Source organism: Lepisma saccharinum, chromosome 4 (assembly GCF_977018435.1).
Source record: "Lepisma saccharinum chromosome 4, izLepSacc3.1, whole genome shotgun sequence".
NCBI lineage: Eukaryota > Metazoa > Arthropoda > Insecta > Zygentoma > Lepismatidae > Lepisma > Lepisma saccharinum.
In genome coordinates, this window is record NC_139232.1 from 116669826 (window position 1) to 116696452 (window position 26627).

General features: G+C 39.3%; 1 protein-coding gene across 1 annotated transcript in view; it reads right to left on the reverse strand.

Moving 5' to 3' along the window:
- Positions 1-885: 885 nt before the first annotated feature.
- Positions 886-26627, reverse strand: part of LOC145987069 (43 kDa receptor-associated protein of the synapse) — a 203351-nt gene continuing 177609 nt past the window's right edge. The window contains exons 5-10 of the mRNA XM_083121526.1: positions 22029-22335; positions 20442-20642; positions 3800-3898; positions 3038-3229; positions 2091-2290; positions 886-1307 (exon numbers count right to left, since the gene is read on the reverse strand). Coding sequence (XP_082977652.1) covers positions 1109-1307; positions 2091-2290; positions 3038-3229; positions 3800-3898; positions 20442-20642; positions 22029-22335 — 1198 coding nt within the window. The 3' untranslated portion in view covers positions 886-1108. The remainder of the gene's footprint in view (positions 1308-2090; positions 2291-3037; positions 3230-3799; positions 3899-20441; positions 20643-22028; positions 22336-26627) is intronic.

Genomic DNA, 26627 nt, shown 5'->3' on the forward strand with positions numbered 1-26627 from the left:
TGAGCATTTTGGAGAAATATCTTACATTGAACCAACATCAGTTTATAGTTGCTGCTCATATGCAGAAAACATTCTTCAGTCAGTAATAGGAAGTTATTTCACTGAAATAAATTCATGAACTTAATTTACGATTCAAGAGAACATATTTTCAAACAAAAGTGAAACACAATTTGGGACTAAGAAGAGGACACAGCTTTGAAGAATGAAATTTCTTTGCTACCTCAAATTAAAATATACTTGTATACATATAAGTCATATAAGTTGAAGTATTTGTATTTTTGTACAACATATATTTAAAATACGGCTAATTTCAAAAATATCAAAATACTAAGTCAACATAAATAAATTACAAGCTATTTCATTGTTGACACATATGGCTTAAAAGCTCTCTATTTAAAGCAAAGTATAATTAGTGTATGGAGACCAATCAAATAAAAAAATAATCATTACAGCTACTTAAAAGAAAAGTTTTCAAGTTCTGTTACAGTAATCTTCACTCGCAGCTTTTGACTAAGTAAAATTACATGTAAGAATAAATTGGAATGGAAAGAGCTGCTACGTGACTCTTCAATAATGGATTTATGAAAAATGGCAGTTACCATGAATTAATTGGAAAGTATGAAAAAATCTCATTTCATGGTCTCTATTAAATACTCAAATACACACATTAGAGCTTCTTTTAGGATAAATCATGGTGCTGTTGATTTTCTATCTGTGTCACATGTATCTGGAAGGTGGTTTTAAGGAACTTTACTTTGGATAAATATGTTTTCTGTATTTTGTTCAGACAAAATGTCTGGCTAAACATGCCAATAGAGCATTTTGTAACATGAAAGAATCCTTCTATGTGACATGTTTGAATTAATATCATTGTATTTTCCATGGGGACACTGTTTCATCATGATTATCTGTCATTTTTATGAGTTTACATATTTTCTAGCTGTAAACTTCGGCGATAATACTGCAATAATGGTACAATGTCTCTGACAAATTGAGCATTTTGTAAACTTCCTTTAAGAAGTAAGATTAGCATATTAGTGAGAGGTGCTTTATCTGTTTAACGAGCCAAGACTTACAGAGTGTACTCTCGCCTTGGCCCTGGCTTATATCACACGGTCGACGTCACTTGATTTAGATTGAGACTGGCTAAACTGAGGCTGGCCAAACTATGGCTGTGGCTGCCTAAGCTAAAACTGGAACGTGGCTCGTCACAGTAGAGATACAAACGGGAGCTCACTGACTTCCTGCAATCAGGACACAGGCGTTTCTTCTTTTTGTCCCTTCTTTTCAATAGCTCTGCTGCACATCTGAAAGAAGAAAAATGCATCCATGAAAAGCTAAAAGTCTACATAATTGAGATAACTTAAAGAAGTTGTAATATTATTCGAGGGCTCCAAGCTGATGGGTTATTTCTTTCTTAATTTTTGTTATTTAGCATCACATTTCTGCTACTTTTGGCTAATTGTGATCAGCTATAATATTATGAAAGTGATAAAGGGGCACTAGCAAAGAACACCCATTCCCAGGCTGGGATTTGAACCCACGACCTCTGACATCGCAGCATGCTGTGATAACCACGGAGGTCAGCTGATGGGCTCTTACATACTACATACAAATTATTTACATATGTGCCAGTTGTAAAATTCCAAAACTGTTAATTGAAAATATACCCCCTCCTCCTCAGGGGGTCAGTTTGGCTAGCAATAGCATAGCTTGGACTTTCTGCTAGTTGTGCATACAACCAAAAGTCCCTCTTTCATATCCTGGAAATTTGATTAAACTTTTTGAGAATAAATTAGTATCAAAGAACAACAACAACAACAACAACAACAACAACAAAAATAAAAAGTTATTCGCATACAAACTTATTTAATAACAAGACAAAGTTTGTTTTTAGCTCTTCTGCTAATTGGGACTAAGCTTGCACTTTAAATTTGGTTAAAAAAACTTACGAGTTCTATGTGAAAAATATCAATGGATAAAAACTGTTCACTAAATCTTGAGGGAGGAACCAGTTGAAATAATGTAAACCAGACAAAGTTGTTTGAAGGCATAAGCAGCCAAACAATGATTTTGCATAAAGCTGGTACCTAGCATGAAGGATATGTGAGCAAGGCAAAGCCTCCAAGGAATCAGCTTCCAGTCCGAAAGGATCGTTGCACGCTCCACACTGCAGCTCCAGCTCATCTTCGATGCAGGTGGCCAATCTCTCCTGCACAGCCTGCTGCTCATCGTCTCCAAGACTCTCATAAATTTGGCTCAAACGCAACCGCACTGTCCGTACCAGGAGCTGCCAAGGAAAAATGTATAAATGACTGGTACAGAAATTTGAATTATAATTGCATGAGTTATTATATTCAGCAAACTGTGAACAGAATGACAACTGATGTCAAGGCTCGGTTGAACCTTTGGTCGATACCAGCGAAGCCGCAGTTGAAACTTCTACTCTTTTTAAAAATTCCAAAATCTATAAAATTACTTCTGCTTAGAATTCCTTCCAGAGCATTCATGTAAATCTTCATGTGTTTTGCTTTTGTTGTTGTCTATATTTTTGCATTAGTTTTGTAACAATATGGGCCTATTAAAGTATTGCGAATATCTAGACAACAGCGAAAGCAAACCACACAAAGATTCACGTAAATGCTCTAGAAGGAATTGTAAACAGAGGTAATTTGCACAATTTGGAATATCATAGAGATTTTTCGAAGCAAGAAGACATTTTGAAAATGGTTGATTGATTTATTTGCTTTATTTTATTTCGCTTTTTGTGCCACTTTTGGCTAATTTGCAAAGATGGGGATGAGTGATGATATGATGAATGGACACTCACAAACGTCCATGCTCAAGCCGGGATTCGAACCCGGGACCCCTGGCATCGTGGCACGATGGGCTAACCACTCTACCACGGGCGCGCCGGCATTTAGAAAATGGCTTTGCTGTATTTGGACAAAGGCCCAGCTGAGCCTTAATGACTCTTTTCTACAAGATTATACTTGAGTGGAGAGAAAAACGGAAACCTGCTACATAAACAACCTACCTTGGCCCCGATAGATGAAGCCACCTCCAGAAGTCGAGTGTTGAATTCCAATGGCCGGCAGTTACAGATCTTCTGCTGCATTCTGAGAACCTCCAAGCACCTTGCAATTCCATCCATCGCCTCCATTTGGCTCAAGCGATCTCCCATTGCAGCTGCAGCTGCCATTGACGTTTCATATTGACGAAATGCATTCTGAAAGAGACAGGAGCACATAATGTTAATTCTATAAAGTGGTGGCAGTTCTTGTCTATACATAACATCTCATTACTGCAATTGTTATGATTCTTAGGTATTGTCAATTTTATAATTTCATCAAGATATATTATTCTTTAACTATAATTGATAAAAGAGAGAGAGAGAGAGAGAGAGAGTGTGTGTGTGTGTGTGTAAAGCTTTCCCCTGGTGGTAGGGCTACACACATTCTCTATTTCAGCCAGGGCTGAATATAGCACCCTAGACCATCTGTCTGACACCCAGGACACCTAGATTTATTACCCCGGTAGGTGATCTCAGGATTTTTTGGCTATGTTCCTGCATAAAATAGTTTTGCGGCATAAGGTGAATGAATCATGTTGCTGATCTTATCACCTCCCCTATGGCCAACATTGAGAAAGTGTGGAGCCCTACGTGCAAAAACCCTATTGCATGGTGCAATACGCAGGGGGTGGGAAAGTTGAAGCATGTGTGTATTACTACTTGAATAAATCGTTAGTTCAGACATTAGTACATACTATAACTTTAATATTGTAAGGTCTCACTTACATTTATTTCGTTTTTCTTTCTATGTATGTCTCCCATTATGCGAATACTTCTTGCATAAGTAGCCTGGTCCCCAGACACCATGGACAATCTTGTGGCTTCCTGTAAAATGAACACAGATTATATGAGTGGAACTGCAATACAAGGACAAACTGAATGCTACGATATAAAAGCAACTAACATTTAATATCAAAATGAAATATATTATAGATTTTTTCTTTACTTTTGGTGATACTGGTAACTGAGTTTGAGCTCAGTAAGATACAAAATTTGCACTCTAAGCTACCCTGCATTTTCTGTCTCTTTACCTATCTTGTATCATAGCTAGAGCTAGGAATTTTAGGTGCAAAAATTTGCAAATAAAGGTGCAAAAAAGGTGCCAATTTTTGTACAAAAAAGGTGCTAAAATAGGTGCTAATTTTCAGATGTAAAATTTATTGTGAGCAGTGCATACATATATGATTCAACTTGTCTGGATAAACACATATAGAGTATTCTCTGGTTTTAAATCGTTTAATATAACTAAGCAAAGAAAATTCTCTGATACATTAGAAAGCGACATAAAGGAAAACATGCTTCTTCTTACTTGCTTAGAATTAGTCATCTAGAAAACTGTTAAAATAGATTACATTCAAAATTTCTATGTTCTTCTAAGTGAGCAGCCACTAAGCAGATACTTGTAAGTTGAAAAAGAGCGTTCAAAGTCAACAGACACAAGTGGTGCGTATCCACATCCTTGTTGGTTGCGACTTCTTGAACATCAAGGTTTTTGGCTAAACTTTGTTCTAATTTCTCTTTCCCGAGCCCTTGCAGCTCTCCTTGCACATCCATCAAAACAGCCCACTGTGCTTCCTTTTCAGGACACTGCTCCTCCAGTTTTGTGATTGCAGTAGTAAGGAAAGAGAAGCCATGTACAATATAGAGTTCATCTTGCAATTCCTGTTTAAGTGCAAGTTTCTTGGCATTTTATACAGCTGAGGAATCACTAGGCAAAGCATCTAAAAATTTCGATATTGTATGGAAATGATTGCAAATAAACACTGCAGATTTTAACCATGTACCCCATCTAGTGAGGATGGGAGAGGGTGGTAGTGAAAGTTTCGTAATTTCTACGTACTTCTGTATTCTAGAAGGAGCCTTTTTCAGTATTTTCTTAATGCTATAAACAAATTCGTTCACATATGTATATTCATCTTTAAGAGCTTCGCAAACTCGATGCAAAGCATGAACAATGCAGGTCACATGTTTTAAGTTAGGATACATATTCTTCAGATTTCTTCAGATTAGAAAATGCAGCTAACATGTAAGATGCTTGGTCTGTAAGAACTAACCACACACTATCATATTTTACACCCTCCTGCCACAATACCAAACATGCATCATTGAAACTTTGCATTACACTTGCATTATCTGTTTTTCCAAGAAAATAAGTTTCTAAAACCATGGGTTTCACTTGATGTCCATTGAGAGGTACTACTAAAATGTTCAAAACGTACCTGTTTTGCCTATCTGTGGTTTCATCTAGTATGAAATAGACTGGATAGTCAGCTACTACTTGCCTGATCTGCGAGATTTTAGCTTCATAAAGAGGATGAAGGTAAGATTTCCTTAAGTTGCTCTCATCTGGAACTGACTTCCCAGTATATTTTTGCAAATATGATTTCATGACAGGATTATTAAGTTTAGAAAGTGGTATTCCATACGCTATAAATGTCCATGCTGTCTCACTGAAAAATTCATTTGTATTTCTAGAACTCAAAGATGCAAGCGCCTCACCAATAAATTGCTGTCGCTTCCCACCTTTACCATCTCGTAGTTCTTTATTCCTGACGTGCTTTCCACTTTGTAGATGCTGCACAACCCGAGTGCGTTGGTGTCATCAACAGCAATAGAAATATCACACACATCACACCTCAGAACAGATCCATCACTCTGAATGCCGTCACCGCTAAACTGTTTAACAATGTCCTGCAGTTTTCCAACATTTACTTTATGTTTTGGCATGGTGAACAAGCAAATCCGATGCATCGATCAGTCGATCACAGACTGCAGTTACCTTGCCCGCTGAGACGGGAGAAGGAAACGAAAACAAAACAGTTTTCCTACAACAATTCGTAAACAATACAGCATAGGACAAAAAAGAGCACAACTTCTATTGTCGGGACGCGCTAGCAAGCGGCGTGGGACCACCCACTCTGGTAGCGACGCGCTGTTGCCGGATTGACCTACTTCAGGATTCTCGCGAGCCCACAGAAACATGAGGAAGGCTGAACTACTGCAGCTCCTTATGTTACACAAACCCCAGTTCCCCATATATCGAATAGACAAGCTTGCAGAAGAAGCGGGACATACGGTGGTCCGTCTCCCGCCTTATCATTGTATGTACAATGCAATCGAACTTATTTGCGCACAGGTCAAAGGGCTGGTAGCACAGAGGGACACTTTGCCACCTTTTACACCGTCTAAAATTTTGCAATTGACAGAACAGGCTATCGGGGATGTGACAGCAGATAGGTGGCGTTCGGCTATAGAACACGCAAGGAAGATTATTTCCGAAGCATGGGAAAAGGAGGGAGTTGAAGAGCAGCAAATGGAGGATTTTGTAATTTCACTTGGGCGGGAAGACAGCAGTGACAGTAGTAGCTCAGATGAAGATGTTCCTTTACCAACCAACAATGAAGATGATCTTGGGATAGCGCCACTGCAATCGTAGCCGGTAAGCAAAAACAACTGATTCTTTAACTACTACTTCTGTTCTTTCATTCATGTTTTATGTTTTTACATACAGGTAGCTCAAAGCATTAATAACACATGTACCAAATGTATCATTAATGTTAAGGAAATCGAGCAACTGCCAAGCGTTTCGTTGTAATTTATTGAACTCTGTATTGCCAGAGCCTGTATTCTCATATAGCTCCCAAATTATCTCACTTCACACACCCACATGTGCCTCCCCGATGGCACAGTGGTAGGGTAAGTGTTGTCGCCTTGTAATCAAGTAGTCCTGGGTTTGATACCCTGTCGAGGCACTTAGTGGTTCGGATCCCACTTCCAACTGTAGGTCCATTCCAGATTAGCCGTAGTGTGCCTAAAGTGGACTTTAAAACACCAACTCAATCAATCAATTCACACACAATTGATTTGTTCTTGATAAATTCTTCTTCGTAATACAGTAACTCAGTTCTGTAAAATTCTGTTTTGGAGGTGAATTTTTGTAGGTTCCTTAAAATATAATTTAAAAACGTGTTAACGAAACGAAGTTGTACGTAATTTGCCCTAATTTTCAGGAAATACATTTCATTTGTACGTTCTGAAGCTTCAACAATCGCGGCGTGACAAAGAGGCAAAGAGAGGCGGAATGAAATCAAAGGAGAACGATTTGCCACAGTGTTGTTCATAACACAAGACGCATTTTCTTTTGTTGGTAATTGTGATACGATACAACATAAGTAAAAAGATGCCGGTAGCTGATGCTTGCAATGTACCATTATAAAAACACAACAAAGGTTCTTTCAGTGAAGGTTTTCGGTTGCTGTGTAGAGCAGGAAGATAAAATGTTTCATGCTTGCCAGAATGCCCGAGCTTGCCAACAGCTGACTAGCCTGTCCGTGTGTTTGTGCGAACGTGGCAACGTAGAAATCCCCCAGCCACATGCCAGCCAACGAGGAGACAGAATTTGGTCACGTTCTGCTGTTCTGCGTTCTGATTGCACGCCGCTTCTTATCGCGTCCGTACAATAGCAATTGTAACGTGTCATTGTTGGCACTGTTTAAAGTCCGTGCTTACTACATTAACGTCCAAGAACTGAAGAAAGCAGATTCATTGTTGTGCGGTAAACAAGAATCGCTTGCCAAGAAGCCATGCCTCGAATGTGGGTGGGGTTAAACAGCCGCGAGTTGTATTAAAAAATATGATAAAGATGCAAAATGGGCGAAAAGGTGCAAAAGGTTCTGAGATTGTGAAAAAAGTTCTGAGATTGTGAAAAAGGTGCAACCGAAATACCATGAGTAGAGTTCAATACGTGCTTATTTTGGGGGTGTCACTTTTTTACCAGTTTTCACACAAAAAAATTTAAGGTGCAGCACCTAAAATTCCTAGCTCTGATCATAGCATTACGAGAATGTTTTGGCACCAGTTTACAGTATCAATCTTCGCACAGTGAAAATTTAAGATAAACCCAATTTCTTGACATTCCTTTAAGATATATTGTGTTCTACTGTAAGGGAACGAATTGATGAATGTATTAATAGAAATATCCACATATCGAAGTTATTCTTCACTACCACGCAAGGCAACGTCCTCATGCAAACAGCCGTTGTGTTGGAGACGAGACACAAAGAAAGCCTCGTGGCAACTTCGCCTGCTTGGCGCGCATGTGTGATTCGCTGAAGAGACAATGGACCTATGGGCAACGCAATTCCTGTGGGAGATGTATTTAATTTACGATTTATTACTGCATAACAGAGTTTGAGTGCTCACACATTTGAGACTAGATACTATGGCTTAATCTTTACACGGATATCAAAACATTTATGTGAAGTTTGTGATAACACGTGGACGTAATACCACATATCCCATAAATATCCAGAACGGGACGTCCTATATATATCCAGGACAGGATATCCCATAGACGTCCCATGGATATCCCGTTCTGGATATCAAGAACAGGACATCCATAGGACGTCTTATGGACATCCACAATATCCATGGATCTGAATTGGATATTGTGGACGTCCTATGGACATCCCTTGGAGATGTGTGCTGTATGGGATATACACTACTACTCAAAATAATATATATAAAATAAAAGGTAAAGGTAACCTGTGCTTAGCACCACGCCATGAAGGCGTATAGGGGGTGTGGGGGTAACGCCCCACACTTTCTTGATCCGGTCGTGAGTGGGGGTGATGTGATCAGCATCACGCCCCTGACCGCCTTTACCCCCCAGGTACCCATGTCATTCGACGCTGGGTGGGCGCCGGGGCCGCTTCCAACGTTAGAAAAGTTCCTGGATTTGAACCTTTAGCATGGTAGTCAGACGCGTTACCGACTGAACCACCGCGGCCATATAAAATATTAATCAGAAACTTACTTTTCTCCAACTACATGTAACATCATTTTGTTATTCAATAAATATAAATTATAAATATTCAATTATTCATCTATTTGACGTTAATTTCAATGCCAGGGCACATGTTTTTATGTAAATTATTTCGATCTTAACTACAGGTAAGCTACGTAATGAACATGTGCCGTTATATCTCTATTCTTATACAGTATTTTTACCTATTCGTGTAATAATAATATAATATTAATTTATTAATTTATTTATTGTAATTAGTATAATTTGATTTAATATAATTATTCTAATTTAAACATTATTAGTATTATTATTATTCCTGAGACACTTGGTTCGGACCCCGCCCCCCCGAAACATATTTCTAGATAAGTGCCTCATTGTGACCATTCGCAATGAAAACACTCATAACCCCCCGACCTCTCCCGCAGCTCAGAAGGTACGGATGATGATAAAGCAGTGAGTCAGAATGTGAACCTTGCTATGTTGCCAAGTTTCGTCCAAAGTTGTCTTAGCTCAGATAAAGACTGCTTGTTTCACAGCAAATACAAGCGTTGCATACAAGTATAAATTGTTGTAATTGTAGTTCTTTTCAGATACATAATGGATGGAGGGGCACGTGACCGTGTGACCTAAGGGTAGAACTGCGCCTGGTGTTATGTAAAACATTAGCCCACTCTGAAGGAAAATGGGACTTGAAGTTAGCGTTTGCTCAGACCTCCAAACAGCTTCAGGTGCAACTGGAATGGCTGATCACCCTTCATCTTCATATCTTTCAAAATATTGTACTTATATCTATGCTAAGTATAAAGTTGCCAATTCTAAAGTTTGCAACAGTCCTCTCCTGTATTGTAGAGGATGAGTTTGTTTCTTGATTATATTCATTTTGTAAATAAATTCCAAATTATGTTCTGGATTTATTTTAGTGTGTAACATGCCAACTGAAAAAAAAGTGGCATTGCTGTTAAATGATTCATCATTCATCTTTTCAAAAGTGTAACAGATAGAATCATAATTTGCACGGCAGGAGTTAATTGCCCCAGGATCAGTGACCGGGGGGGGGGGGGGCAAGGACACTTTACTTTCCCTTGGTAAATAAGGTTTAGCATAGTGCGGAAGGAAAACTGGCAAAAAGTGGAAGGGAACTGCCCCCTAATCGTCGCCACTGCCCTGGATGTTAGGAGAAAATCTGCGACTATATCACATTTACGAAGATTTCTCTTCTCAAAAATACTGTCAACAATTTGTAATGTCTTTTTTCTGATGCTTTTGGTTAACCCTGAGGTTGATGGCCCATTAAGATTGAACAAGGACACTCACAAGAGAGCTCAGGATGGGAGAGGAACCTGGAACCTTCAGCGGCGAGAGCGTGGTCAACCATCACCAAGGCAGCACAAAATGGCACGTGTATTCTTCTATCCCAGGTCCTCAGTAAAAGTGCCCACGAGTAGAAGAGTTCAAAGTATCCTTCATGCGTAAGGATTCGAAAATTCTTCACAACTTTTTCCCCCAGAAAGGAATTTCACTCCGACATGAGGCAATTCCACTCATGCAGCAACTCCATAACGTAGGTTCTGATGCTTGCATTAAAAATGTAACCTTAATCTTGTCGGCACCTGCTGTTCCACATTTATATTGCATGAAAGAGGACCAGGGAAAAGTGGAAATGGACGTGGCGGTGTCCAAAAGGTACAAGTTCGCACTTGGATCATGTAAGGTACAAGTCTTGAAATCTCAGCTGAAAGTAAATAATAAAGAAACGAGTGTTTCCAAACCGGTGGTAAATGTGGAAAGACACTCTAAATGCGACGAACTCTGCTTCTGTAGAGTTTATAGAAAAATAAATGGTTGATCTGATTTTTGTTACGTAACTCGCTTTTCTGGCTAATAGCGACGATGAGAATGAGTGATGATGATATGAATCTGAGGAAGGGATACATACAAAGAACACACAGACCGGGATTCGAACCCGGAACCCCTGTCGTCGTAGCGCTCTGTGCTAACCACTATTTATTATTAAAGGTAAAAAAGACAAAGTTCCCCGTGCATATAGCACCGTGCCATGAAGGCACATTTGGTGTAGGGCCAGACACATTCTCGATCTCGGCCATTTTGTGATCAGTATCACGTTCCAACCTCCTTTATTGCCCCCCCCTCCTCAGGGGTGCCTACAGGTACCCATTGATTTGAGGCTGCGTGAGCCCTAGAGCCGCTTTTTTGCTGTGACAAGGCTCCAAAATTCCGACCATACATCACCCACCCCGAGGATCCAACTCGGGCATGGCCGTCCCCAGGATTTCTTCCATGGAGGGGCAAGCCAGGTATTTTTTTCCGGGGGGCAAACAAGGCACATTTCCCCCCATAATAGTATGTATTATTGTGGCGGAAATAAAATTATATGTGTGAAATATATATTTTTTTTGTTAACTTTCGTTTTCCAGGGAGGGGGTGTATTATTATTATTATTATTATTAAAGAATATCTCTAAGTGGTAGTTTCCACCGTCATTCTCATTCTCTGTTTCCATATATATCACACTTACTAAATTCTCAATTTTCTCATTAAGAATAAACACAAACACCCATGGCTTACCCGGGATTCGAATTCGGGGCCCCCTTGTGCCGTAGTGCGCTGTGCTAACCACTCCGCCACGGAGGTGCAAAGTAGGCTCCTTCAACCATGACTATTCATTGCGATTGAAACGCTACTAACATTTTTGAACATCTACAATTATTTTAGTTTTCCTGCACGTATTGAGCAACATCAACAGAGGCGAGATTTTCTGGAAGGAACATCCGAAATTTCCAAAACGAAGGAAACGACCATTTCAAAGGCAGAAAAAGACGTCCTCGTGATCATGGAACACGAAGGCGTAAACGAAGGGATCGCTCCGTTTCCGGAGACACAGAGAAGAAGAACTTAACAAGCTAATTTGAAAGTATAATTGGAAATCATTAGTGCTTGCAGGATAGAGATGCCGAGATTTAGGTTGTTTCCAACATTCCAAGAGTTTTTCTCGAAAGGGCTCAGCTGGGAGATTTCGTTTTGCGACGGAGATGATTTTCAAAGACCGAGATTAGTCGCGGGCGCCGGCGAATACAAAGTAGTCGCGGGGAGCTCGAAAAATCCTCCCGTGTTTTGGATTACCTAATAGAGAAGCATGGATGAAGGCCGTCCTCAATTCCCACAAGCAATTTCTGCCACTGTTTGATACCAAGCTTCCTCCAAGGAGAGCGAACCTCGTTTGAAAACCAGAATTTCGAAAATGTGGGGAAGCTCCCTGCATTTCATCTACCTAGCTGTTTGTTACTTCGAAGGAAAGAAAACCTGAAATGTTTCATGATAGGGATGGTATCGTGGTGGCCTTGTGAAAATCGAGACCACACCTCGGCCTAATATGTAGAGAAATAATAGGAGGGTTCCAACTTAGTAGCCAAAGGATGGTATGTACGTACAATATCAATGGTTATAATTTAATTGTTACTATTTATTAATTATTAATACATGCTTTTTGAAATGCAACCAATAAAATTTTCCCTGTAAACATTTTGGCTTGATGTGCATTATTTATACCAACCATAACAATATAAACTAAACTAAAAATTCCATGGCGCAACAGGGTCTGTTACCATAACAATATAATGTTCATTTTTACAAAACGCCTACTTTTGTGTGTGTGATATTAACATAACTTTCAAACCTTTCCAACAAATCTGGGATTTTAGCCAATTATAGGATGTTGCTTCTTTGATTATATTATGCAAGATGTTTACTAAAACAATGAAATAACCATTGGGAATATTGACTGACGATTAATATATTATTTTTTCTAAATTTCCCGAACACCCACCGACAGGAGACAAATTTAATTATTAGAATATAATTAGAAATAATATCACGAAGATTTTCTCTTTTCTTCTTCATCTATTGTTTACAAGAATTAATGTAATGAAAGATGGGCTTTTGTATAGTGTATTAAATAAATAAAATGGATGTCCCATTTCTGTGTTCCGGCACTAAACTGTTTTGCCGCAACAGGTGTGTTCCGGCTTACATCAAGCCCTCTGTGCAAGGATTTTGGTCATAAAAATTCTGTTGTAAAATTGTGAGCCTGTAAGAAAAATGGAATTACTTTCTGAATGACCTAATACTTGCCCCGTCTATCCTGAAGGTGCACCCAAAGCGTCGTATTCGCTAACACCACCGGGGTTGTTAAAGGTCCAAGAATTTTAAATAAATTCAATTCCGGTCCAGGAGAGAAAATCAGCAAGCGTAAATGGATTTTGGACCGTAAAGAACCTTTTTATTTGTAAAGTGTTTCAATTCGGTCCAGGAACCTTTTTTTCGATCAATTTAAATACGGTCCAGGAACCTTTTTACGGATGAATTTAAATTCGGTCCAGGAACATTTTCTTCCAGAATGAATTTCCATTCGGTCCAGGAACTTTTTTCCTGAAGAATTTCAATTCGGTCCAGGAACATTTTTTTCCGCATCAATTTAAATACGGTCTAGGAACCGTAACAATACGCAACGTGGACCACATCACCCTCGAACTTCCGTCTCGCCAGCCTCGCCGCAAGGTCTGTGCGAGAATCGAGCGAGGATTTGCACGTGTCTCTCCGTGACAGAACGGCCCGTCCGACTCTCAATCTGGGTGGATAACGCCTCCGAAACAAAAACAATGTTTCCTCCTTCTCGATATCGCCCGAACGCGCACTTCAATCGATACTCCGTATTACGGGGGGATTTTCGGGGGCGACCTCCCGCCCAGAGTAAACTTCCAACGAGTCCCCGAGGGATCCCGCCGAGCGAAAAAGCAAGGTCGAAAAAATATATCGAAGGAGAACGCAGAAACTGGGACCGTGGACTCGATTTCGCTGAGGTAGATTGAGTTTTGATGGTCTTTCAAACTGTCTTGAAAATGTCGAGATTGTGCGACGTTCAACACGAATGTTTTGGTTTGCACGTTTGCTTTTTACGCAGATGGGTTAATTGTAACTGGGCTCGTAATTTACGAAATCCGCACCCCTGGCGTGCCTCGATGGGAATCGCACCCTTCGCTGTATTGGACACACTAATCCATAAACGATTTCATAAAAAGCTTGCTGACTGAAATATAATTATTCCTACACTCGAGGTTACTGTCTATTGATTTTGATTTAATTTTTGTTATTTAACGTCGCTTTTCTGCCACTTTTGGCTAATTGCGACGATGAGGATGAGTGATTATATGATAAAATTGATGAAGGGACGCTCACAAAGAACACTCACGCCCACGCCAGGTTTCGAACCAGGGACCCCTGGCGCCGTAACGAGCTGTGATAACCACTCCCCCAAGAAGGTCGGCGCTTAATGTTTATGCATTACTTGTAATGAGCTGACATGTTTTCATTAATATCCCATATTTTAAAAACAGTGTCGTTTTTTGTGCACAGGGAACTTCGCACAAAAATGTATATACTATTATGGAATTGCTTTCTTAAAAATGACGTCTTGTTTTCCCTCTCGGCTGCCTGATCTACTCGCCCCATTTTCGTCGAGTGACTGTTTACACGCATTTTACTCAGTTCCAATACAACGGGACAGTAGATTAAATCGTTGCGTGGTCATTGACGACAATATCGTATCAATTGATTGGGCGTTTTAAGTCTACTTTATGCACAGTAAGGCTAGTCGGGACTGAATCTGTAGTTTAAAGTGGGATCCGAACCACTATGTGCCTCCAACGGCTACCGAACCCGAGACCCCTTGATTACAAGGCGACGACGCTACCACTGCGCCATCGGGGAGTCACAATATCGTATCAAAAAGACCTTGAAACTATCTACTTCTAGCCATCGTTAGGTCAGGTTATGTGCAGTGGTTCTTTTCTTTTGTAGTCCTTTTCAAAGTCATTTCTCCACCTCAACGGAGATCCTATTTGTAGATTGACACCCGGGACTGAAGCCCTCCTCCACCCAACCCTCTAAATCCTGGCTTATTGCTTTATTAAAAGTGATAACCACAGGAAACCCTTATGAGCACACACTTAGCAATCGAGGTTGTTTTACAAAATGACCAAGAAAAGGGTCGGCCTTTCTTTTCCCATTGTGTGCGTGTCATCACAGACCCGCAACTTCCATTGTCGAACACCTTTGATAGAATTTCAATGGCCACCGACTTCCAATTACCGAGAGCATTTCAAAGGTGCTCGCGGCTCTCCAATTTGCATGCAAAATGTCGTCGGAGGACTCCAGAGAATTTCTAGTTTCAGAACAAAATTGTGTTATCAAAACTTCAATCCTAAATCAGAGTTGCGTGGATTTGATGCAACTTCTGTGAAATTCTGAGCCAGGTCGTCACATTGCATTAATAAAATGAAACTTAAAACGGTCGGAGAGAGAAACAAGGGTTGTTCTCAAATTACAGGAGGCATCGATGAATTTTACAACGGTACAATGAAATCAAAGGGAAATTTCAAACTCTGGTTTATATCTTGATTGCAGCTCACTAAATCCAATTACTTACTTCTTCTACTTTCCTAATGCTATTTCTGTTTTAGTTCCCTGTATATCGTCTCTACACTAACTCAAGGGTGTGTCACAATTGGAAATATAAATTATAAAACCATTTATTTTGCATTATAAACGTCTAAATCGACAGTATTTAAGCCACCATGATCACATCCATGACAGTTAATGAAAAATAGAATAGGACGCAAGAATGTATTAATGAAAAGTTCATATTCCTCTTCCGTAACTAGAACAGTACATGTCATATTTTCCTTTAATGATAATGACTTCTTACAATATAGAAATGGAGTGGAGTAACAAGCTTCCATCCAGATAAGAAGCAAATTATAACCAGGTAGAGGCAGATTGCAGACTGGTTCGGATCTCACTTTAAAGTGTAGGCCAGTACAGATAAAGTGGACTTAAAACAACCATTTTGAAATAAAACAAACAAGCAAATTATAGCCAAATATATAGCAAATTCCGAGCCAAAACAACATCATACTATAAATATCAGGAAGCGAAAAATATTTCCGAGAATATTTGGAGCATAATTAAATAAAAAGATCTGAAAATCTCTAGAAGAGGAAGAAAAGGTTAAAAAATAACAGGAGGGTGTATATTTTTGGATGAAATATGGAGCCTAAAATTTAGCAAGTCATGTATCATCCAAGAAAACCGAGGGGAAAGTGATGAAGCTACGAGAGTTGGGCAACCAGGGAAATTCCCTACCACGCAGAGACTGTAGAGTAATCGCAATAATGTATTTCGGATCGAATCTATCTCACACGAAAAATACCAAATCAATATTGTAGATTAACTGCAAAGGATTTATATTGCACTGCAGAAACAGTTGATTTGTATTTCTTCTACGGTGATTGCATTGAAAAATAACAAGACACTTTACTTATTGTAGCACTTCCGGAAAGTTATTTGTGTCAAACATTTCAAACCCTTGAAAGTGTGAAACTGTATTCACATATTTTAAACATACGAGACGTGAAAGCAGGGTTCGAAATCCTGGGGGGACTTCCCCCTTTTGAGCTCAAAAATCCCCCCACCAAAACTTTTCGGAGGGGAAGAGTTTTTGTTATAAAAAACAAAAGATAAACAATTATTTTTAATTTCAAATATACTTTACTATGAATAACATCGAAAACACACACATATTAGTGTAGTTGTGAGTATTGAATGCATTCTCTCTCAAGAGATTATTAACAAATCTACATCAATACACACAATAAAAGTAAAACAAGAATGCAAGAAATCTAATTGATTTATCATAAAGCACAAACTAAACAAAAACTTACACATAATAAAACCACTTGAACTATTTCATAATTTATTAACATCTTTAAGCAGTTAGTAAAGGAATTAATTAACTGCTTTGCAATATCTTGTATGTATAAAAGTAACACATTAAATTTCCTTTATATAATTAATAATAAAAATATATTTTAATTGATTAATTTATTTTTACTTTTATTAACATTACAAATATGTATTGTATAATTTACACATATTGTAATCAAGGGGTCCCGGGTTCGATACCCGGTGGAGGCACAAGTGGTTCGGATCCCACTTTAAACTGTAGGTCCAGTCCCGATTAGACTTACTGTGCATAAAGTGGACTTAAAACAACAAATAAATCAAATCAAAATCAAATTTACACATATGTTTGTGGGGGAGGGGGTTTGTAGATGAAGATCTTTCTCCCCCCCACCAGTTTTCAATGATTTCGCACCCTATGTGAAAGTGTGTACACATGCAGGAATGGCGTGCGGCAGAATTGCAGAAACGTGCAGAAATAAAATTTGTTTGCATTGCACTTTTTCCATACGTAACCAACGTGCTAAATACCTGACATGAAAAGACAAGATTTCAATTTACTATCACGCGATGACATAAAGCTTTAGGAAATGTACTCACATTAAAAACATATTGTATTAAACGGTTTTACATTGCAAATGAGCAGGGACGGCGACAGGGTTGGGCAAGGGTGGGCAATTACCCACCCCAAAATTACTGTGCCCACCCGATTGCACACCCAATCAAATTTAATAAATATATATACTTGGGAAAATGCCAATGGTTCAATAAATAAGTTTATTATGGTGTTCACTCCATGTATATTTTACTTGTGATATATTACAGACAAGTTCACATATTATCATTCAATAAAAAGCTTTGTTGTCCTTTCCCGAAACAATGATTCAGTGAATAGGTTTACGAAAGTCAGAGTAAATAATAAGTTGAATGGAATCAATTTAAGCTTTTCTTTCAACTTCCTTAACTTTATAATTGGAAAGCGAAAAGATTCCCCAAAGCTTTCGAAACGAAAACTGTGATCTAATGCCCACTTGTATGCTTAAGCAGCCAGTAGGCTCAGGAGGCTTTATGGGAAGCGCAAAATTGTGCAGAATATGATCAAGATTAGAACAGGATTATGGGCCTGAGGGCTGCATCTCCTGGCCTTCACAGGGACGATGCATCAAATTGATTTGAAAATGTGCCACATAATGAAAAGAAATAGATACTTGAAATGCGTCAAAAATATAAAAAAATAATTAACAGTCTGACATAACTTGGCCAAAAAGTTATAACTGAAACTGAGTGTAGAAGGGGTGAAGTGGAGTTGCTTGATGTTGTCAACTCCGGGTTTCCGGCCTGGGTATGATTAATGTAATCTGTTAAATAAAAACCTCTTCTTCGCGTTGCTTCCTCCAGCAACACATAAAGTTGTTTAGTTAGGTCTATATCGAAATACTAAGACCGAGGTAATTTGATATGTCCATTTCATCATGACGATTTTATGTACCTGTTATCTTCTAATTTCGATATGGTATCCAAAATTAAAAAAATAACAATTTTATATTCTTTCTACTAATAAGAAGCAATCACAAAAATAAATTTTGATAAAACAGCTCTGCAGGTTTGAAAAATAGCTGCAGAATTATTGACTTGATAATGAGTTAGCAACCGTATTTAGAAATCGTCTTACATGAGCTGTTGTTTTAAGTCCACTTTATACACAGATAGGCTAATCGGTACTGGACCTACAGTTTAAAGTGGGATCCGAACCACTATGTGTCTCCACCGGTTATTGAACCCGGGATAATCATGTGATTTTTCTTGTGGTTAACTAATATAGAATAGGGACGAAATTTTAGAACTTTATGCTTCATAACATAATACATACAATGTTATTTATTTATTACTTTTCGGTGATATTTTGTCAAAATGTCCTTTAGCCTAGGTAAATATTATGCAGAATGAACTAAGAATTTGATTTATACCCGGGTTCTTGCTTTTTTTAAATTTTGCTAATAAGACATTATCCATAATTATGTCAAACGCTGAGCTGTATTGGGCGCTCAGAATGAACACGTGATGTAGTGACACCTTTATCCAAGTCGGATTGATTTTAGTTATTATGTATTAGTTTTAATGTGCTACTTAATTAATGTTTAAACGATGTTTTTCATTTTATTGCAAGAGCTTTTACTATCACCGTATTATGTGAGGGACTCGATTAGCCATTTAGAAATAAATAAATAACAGTCTGCGTGTGAAACAAGGTGGCGAACACATTATGTTTGCATTTCTCAGTCCGTCGATTTCATCAACATGCCGTACGTGAATCTCGCGATTCACGATTATTGGTATTGCACGACACTCGAAACACGATTGGGGCATTTTAGAATGAAGAGTCTTGAATTTCAGTCTGCATTTGTTGGAAATTCTTTGTCTTGGCCAGTTTGTAAATGCTGTAAATAGTACTTCTTACAGCCATAGGTGTGCGCACGTGGGTGCCAAAGGTAGCTGGCTACCCCAAATGTCTTCTTAAAAAATATAAAATATGTAGAACTATCATTAAAATAATGAAAATAATATCCGTGGTAAAAAAGTAAGGAATTTCGTTTCATTTGATAAGACCAGCTCGCTCTCTCCCTCTCCACAGGTATAGGGTGTTCCGTACTATAGTAATCAGTAATCACGTAGTAAATAAATTATTATTTTCTTGTATAAATCACAGAGCCCCTTCACATATCGACCTGTACTTCCTCTTTTCCCGAGGACCGACTTGTTTGTTAATGAAACTTTCCAATATTTCCAATAAGACTTTCATGTTCAAACACTTTCATGAATGCTCTCTCTCCCTTCTCTTTCAATGAAAAGTGTATCATTTTTCAGATTTTTGCTTGCATCTGAATTCTTCGTTTTAAAATGTTATATACCACATGGCATTAACTATCGAGTGACCAGGTACAGAAATATATTTTATGAAGTGATGTGCATTATAAAACATGATAAAATTGAACCTATAGGTGTATTTCGTGAGAGTGATTCAGCTGATATAGTACATGTAGAGATATAGAATTGTATTTACCATTTTCAATTGTTTACTTTCATTACTTAAAATATCGACACAGTGATAGTAAAACCTACGCTAAAGTGATAACAAATGTTCATTCTATAATGTTAAAATTCCATGTTCATATATCTAATAGTTTCTGTGAAAAGGAACATGAAGTTACGACAATTAAGCTAGCCTTGTCCAGATAGGTAACTGAAACTTCCCTTAAGGCACCCCAAAATAAATTAGTCTGCGCACATCTATGCTTACAACATCGCAAGTATAATTATAACATCGCAAGTATAATTATTCTTTTGTATTGTGCCAGGTAAGACTCCCAAGTTGTTGTTTTCAATTCAAGTGGCAACCTTGCTACGCGTTCCTGGAAGTTACGTCAGAGCAATCGTTTGGTGAGTTGGGTTGCATACATACAGGTTAGATTTTCAAAGCTCATAGATCAGAAACTAAGCACTTTCGAGGTTATGTGTATGAGGAAAAGTTCCTTGTTTTTTTATATCTACCAGCATCCAACCGTTGTTGAAGTTGTTATAGGACACCCTGTATATGTTGGAAGTGGGGGGGGGCATGAGTGCATGTAAAACTCATATAAAGTCTTACATTTATGCTGCCCACTCATTTATGAATATACAGCTTCTGCCCACCCGGTCGAAAATTTCTGGCGCCGCCCCTGCAAATGAGAGATATTAGAAGGAACTTACCGTGCAGTAGTCCTTGGCGTCCCCGACCTCCCCCTGTTTCCTCAGCGCTGCTGCCATCTGGAGGAGGGCCGCGCGGTGGTGCCTCGTGTTGAGGTCCCCCAGCTGGAGGCTTCGGGACAGGTCGTACGCCTTCACGGCGTATCTCGCGCTCTTCTCCGCGTCCTGCAGCCTCCCGAACAGCTGAGACAACCCCACGTACACCTGCGGAAGAAACGACCACAAACATCAAGCACAAAGTCCTGAACACGTGACCATCTTATTCCCCCATCGCCGTCACTGCTCAGAATGCCTTCTATCACGTGGTATACTTTCGCTCTTGAATAGCTTTCTTAATTCTTTATTGGCACCGTTAAGTCAACTTTTCATTATATATCTAGACTGGAGTGACAGCAAGGTTTACTTACTGTAGAATGATTTCTAAAAAGAGGAAATTTGACAGAATTTGAAATATTGTAGTGAGACTTCGAAACGAGAGAAGTTTCGAAAAAGTTTTTAGTGGGATAGTTCAAAGGTCCCGCGACACCTTAAGAAAGATACAAATGCTAGAATATATATTTCACAGATTAGGAATGAATTTGGAAATGAATAATTTAGGGAAGAAAACGTTCAATATCTCTACGCCACTGAGAGAATTCTCCTCAAGTAGTAGCGAAAGAAAAGTGGAAAATTATCCTTACTAAGATGTTTATTCCTCCGTAATTGATTAGAAGCTACAATACAGTTTTTTCTTATTCTTTTGGTTACCCGTTTAAGACTGCAGGACATAAAAAGTCCTCAATCGTTGCGTCTATGTATGGAGATCGCCGGGGTGTTGGCAATGGATTATTTTGTAGTTATGGTCGTTAGGCAGGTATAGGGTGTTCCGTATAGGTCGCCGAATTAGAAAATTAAATACAAATAGGGAAAATATCATAAAAATAGTTATATTTCACATATAGCAGTAACATATCCCATTTACGTATGAAAGACAATGTCAGGCATATGTCCACCCCTACAGATGTCTGTCCCGGTGCCTCCAATCAACGGTATGATTTCCGCCTGCAGTTCCGAAAGGGTTCGTGTTTGTTTGCTTTGCCTACACCTGTGCTTTCACAAACCCCCATAAGAAAAAAACACAGGGTGTAAGATCACTTGACCTTGCCGGTCATTCTTCGTCACCGTGCAAAGAGATCACTCGTTGCCGAAATTTTTCATGGAGTAAAGCAAGGGTCTCATTCGACGAGTCAAAACAATTGAGGCTACATTAATCGGCATGACAACAGATACCAACATTGGTAAGAACAGGCCTGTCAACCTCGAAACAAAACAATAGCACTCGATTCAAATTCGGCGTCCTATACGGAACACCCTTTATATCCAGGTTGACCCATCCGCTTGGTCTCTTAAATTATAAGTGTGACGTAACTGGTAGGATATTATGACGTCGTTTGAAAACCGAATCAGAACCCGTTCAAATAATTGCTCTAATCAAGTTGTCTGTGATATGCTTGATATTTAACAAAGTAATAAACGTTGAATTAACTTAAAGTATCAAGAATGTTAAGCGTTAAACGGCATTCCAAAAGTGACAACACAAAGCGGGCCTACCTGCAGCTCCAAGGCGGGGTCCTGGATGCTCTGCGCGATCTTGTGGGCCTGCTGGAAGCACTCGAGGGCCTTGCAGAAGTTGGCCAGCTGCAGGTAGACGTTCCCGAGGCAGAGGTGGACGTTGCCGGCCGTTCGGCACTGGTCGCATTCGTTGTAGAGCGAGTGCCTCCCGTAGGCCAGGGCCCTCTCCAGACCCCCCAGACGCTCGTGGGCCCTCGCCAGGTTGAGGTAGGCTTCGGCTCGGAGGCTGGGGCTGTCCAAGTCGTCCGCGAGGCCCAGCTGCCGGTGAGCAAATTCCAGAGATTCCCTGGAAGACAAGAAGGACAGACATCGTCAATTGTTCGTGTGTCTGGGTAACCCTGGAAGTAGTCACTTTCAGGTTTGTCAACAGTAAAAGTTTGATATTTTCGTGAAATGAGTGACAGACTTAGCACGTCTACAAGTTATGCACACAACTTCCTGCAACGCGGAGAAGCTTTACAGTCAATTAATCATTTATTTTTTCAATGCCATTTACGGCAATCGTGATATTTTACATATAAATTTGCAACGCACAAAAATCCAATTTACGATATCCATATCAACACTTATTTCTGAACCTCAAACTACAATTATGTAGATCTTGCATAGATTTGCCCGGAAACATAACTTCACAATATAAACATCTTCATAAGCCCCAGAATAAACGATACCAAAACGAACAATAAAATCACACTATACCGGAACAGAAAGGTTTATAATTCTGAAAAAGTGACAATGGAGAATATAATGTTTTAAGGAAAGTGAATAGCATACATATTAATGTGTTTGGAACAAGATCAAAGACAATAAAACCAGAACTCGGCAACTCTGGCTAGAATCGCTTAAAGGTGGTGTGAGCCAATAAAAGAAGAAGAAAAGTAACGACAAATATCACAACAAGACATCGTATGCAGCGGAGATCCAGGGATGGAGCATGGAAGTAAAATAACCCTATTGCCTTCTGTTGTAATGTAATGCATTCCTTTTCTCTTTCACTGCTGAAGCTGTTGCTGCTTACAATGTACGAACTGTGAAACCATGACGCTTTGACTTTCCAATGACGAGAACATTTTTCATTTTAGTAGAAGAGGAATAGGAATTTTTGTCCTATTTCTGGAACATTCTAAATAAGAAACAAAATATAAAGGAAGTTCAAATTACAGCAACAAAATAAAACATTCTATCAGCAGTTTCCTCAAGTTTGAACTAAATAATATGGGGACTAATTTAATTATTCTGTCGTCAATGATTCTGTTAACGCAAGTGAATATGTGCAAAAATGTATCGAAAGGATTCAACAAGTCAAGAGAGTGGTTAAAAGAAAGTACTGCCGCGGCAAAGTCAGTTTCTGGAATGCTCAGATACTATAAGAGGTAATCTGATCAAGCTAATGATGTCCTTCAGTACCATCTTATACAGGATGAAATCATTGAACACTGGGGGGGGGGGGGAGATCTTAATATCTTAATATACACACGTGCGTGCGCATGTGTGTGTGTATGTGTATATAATATATTGGTGAAGGAATCGGGAGCATAAAAGTAGTCACGCTACAATATATAAATATATACAGGGGATGGACAAAAGTATGGAAAAAGCTGCAGAAATACACATTACCTTTATTAATATCAAGCAGGACCATCTTTGGCACGCAGAACGGCCTGCAGTCGACGTGGAATGGACAAATACAGGTCGCGTATGGTTGTCAAAGGGATGTTACCATTCTTCCTCCAAAGCAGCTGCAAGTTGTTGTAGAGACGATGGTGGTGGGTAGCGGTCTCGCACCTTGGTCTCCAAAACCGACCACAGGGGCTCAATAATATTGAGGTCTGGCGATTGTGGAGGCCATGGTATATGTGACACTTCATCTTCATGCTCATCAAACCAGTCCTGGACGATGTGAGCTGTATGAACAGGGGCTCTGTCATCTTGAAACACGGCATCACCATCTGGGAACAAAGTTTGCACCATGGGATGCAGCTGGTCACTCAAAATGGTTACGTAGTCCCTGACAGTGACATGTCCATGCAGGGTGATGATGGGTCCTGCAGAATACCAGGAGATGGCTGTCCAAATCATCACTGAACTACCGCCATGCTTCACTCTCGGTAACAGACAGTCTGTATCGTACGCTTGTGCTGGCATTCTCCACACGTACACTCGGCCAGCAGTTGGAAAGAATGTAAAGGATGACTCATCCGACCAGATTACAGTCTTCCACTGCTCCATTTTCCAGTTTTTATGGGCGTTGCACCACTGTCTCAGTTTAGCAGCATGGTCAACAGTTACGAGTGGTTTTGGAATTGCAGATCTGCCATGAATACATTGCTTGTGCAGTTCTCTTCTGACTGCTTTGACGCTAACAGAGTTTGTAAGCACTGTATTCAGCTCAGCAGTGACTTTTGGAGCCGTCATGATCTTCGAGACTGTGTCTCTTGATACACCAAACATTTCCGCTACTTTCGTCACGGAAGCTCCCACCATACGCGCACCCACAATTTGCCCTCTTTGAAACTCTGTCAGCTCAGACATGATTCATGATAACCTGCATGGACCGGTCGCTGAACTGTAACTGGCCCATCTGTCAGGTTGGCCAGGGTGTATACCTCGCAGGAAGTGCCAGTGACCACAGCGCCACCTACCATTCAGACGTAAATCGTGTTTGAAATGGCTACCTGTTTTATACCAGGTGTTTCCATACTTTTGTCCATCCCCTGTATATACATTAGATAGATAGATATACATATAATTATTACATGACATAGGTACATATTTATAATGTTATTGAATATAAAAATACTAAATATTTAAAACTACATTATTATTAAATACATAGAAAGAAATTATTTTTTAACTTTTATATGTATCAGATATTTATTAAGTAGCAAACTAATTTTTTACTAACTGGTTAAAGATGTCTATAAATTACAAAATGGTTGAAATACTTTTATTATATAATAGTTGATATGAAATAGTTTTTGTTTAGTTCTTGCTTTCTATTAATATAAAGTAACTAGATTTCATACTTATATTTGTCTCGTATACTTGTTTAACTTTTATTGTGCATGTATTGCTATTGGTGTAATGTTGATCTGTTAATGCTCTCTTGAAAGAGAGTGTGTGTGTTTTCAATATTATCCTTAGCAAAGTATATTTGAAGTCAAAACTAATTGCTTATCTTTTGTTGTTACAACAAAAACTCTCCCCCCCCGGAAATTTTTGGTGGGGGAATTTTTTTAGGCCAAAATTGCTGGTGGGGGAAATCCTCCCTGCCCCCCCCCCCCCCAAACGATTTCGCACCCTGATCTTATAGGCTATCAATTTCTTGAACATGAGTGGAGTAGAGACGGCGAAAAATACGACAAACAAAGTATTCAAATTTCTCCCCTGGAGATGGTAATATTGTCTGGAGTTCTTTGAAGGCGCCTGGCCTCCTCTCTTGTTACACGACTGCAGGAAAAGAAACACCGCGAGGCGGCCTGTTCCGTGGAGCGTGTGGACGAAATGTGTCGCCGGGTAATGGATGGGAGAGGAGAATAGACAGGGAGAAAATGGAGGGAACGAGGAAGAGGAGACGCGTGGCTGCATCTGAATAAGGTTACAGAAAAGGATGAAATGTTTGCGAATGCCGCGCAGGATGCTGGAGGGACTCGAAAAAAAGACGTGTGATAAAGAAAGTTATAAAGTCACGTAGGTTGATAATTTAATGTTCTTCTTTTTCGGAGACATTGCAAGAAACTTTAGGATCTTTAATATTGCTGGAAATTTTGAATTTCTCTCTCTCACAATATGCAGTGGAATTGTGTACCGTAGAAGATGTTAGACAGATTCGAAGCTTTCTTTGGAGACATTAGCATCTACTGGAACGAAACGAATTGCAAGCTCAGGGCGCTTCAAGCTCTTCTCTCGGAAGTTTTTTTTTTTTTTTGTCAGAAAGAAGAATTTATTTTTCTGTGCTGGATAGAAATTGCAGTTACACATACACACTCTCTTGGTGTGTGTGTGTGTGTGTATGTGGGGTGGGATGTGATTATTAGATACACACACACACACACACACACACATATACACACACACACACACACACACACACACACACACACACACACACACACATACATATATAAAAATCACGTGAAAGAGTAACTAGATCTAATTCAGCAAAGTTAGTAACACTGGGTCCACCAGAGAGCAAAAATGTTACTCTAATAACACCTGGATAGAAAATTGTTCTTATTTTTTTTGTATACTCGGAAACTCAAATTTCCAGCACGGTGTTATTAGAGTAATGGTTCGAACCTCTTCCCCGAAGTTCGTGATTGTGAGAATTTCAGTGCATTTTTCAAGAAACGACGTCACTTTTCTCCTGACTGTGTGGTTGTTAAAAGTGATTATTTATTGCTGTTAAACCTTAATAGTTCCCAACACCAATTATCGATAATTATTATTAATAAAGTAATAATATATTAATTTAGCAGGAGAGGTTCAGCCATGGGCTGCTCTACAACCTAACTCTAAAATTCCAAGGGCCTCCCCGATGGTGCAGTGGTACCGTCGCCGCCTTGTAATCAAGGGGTC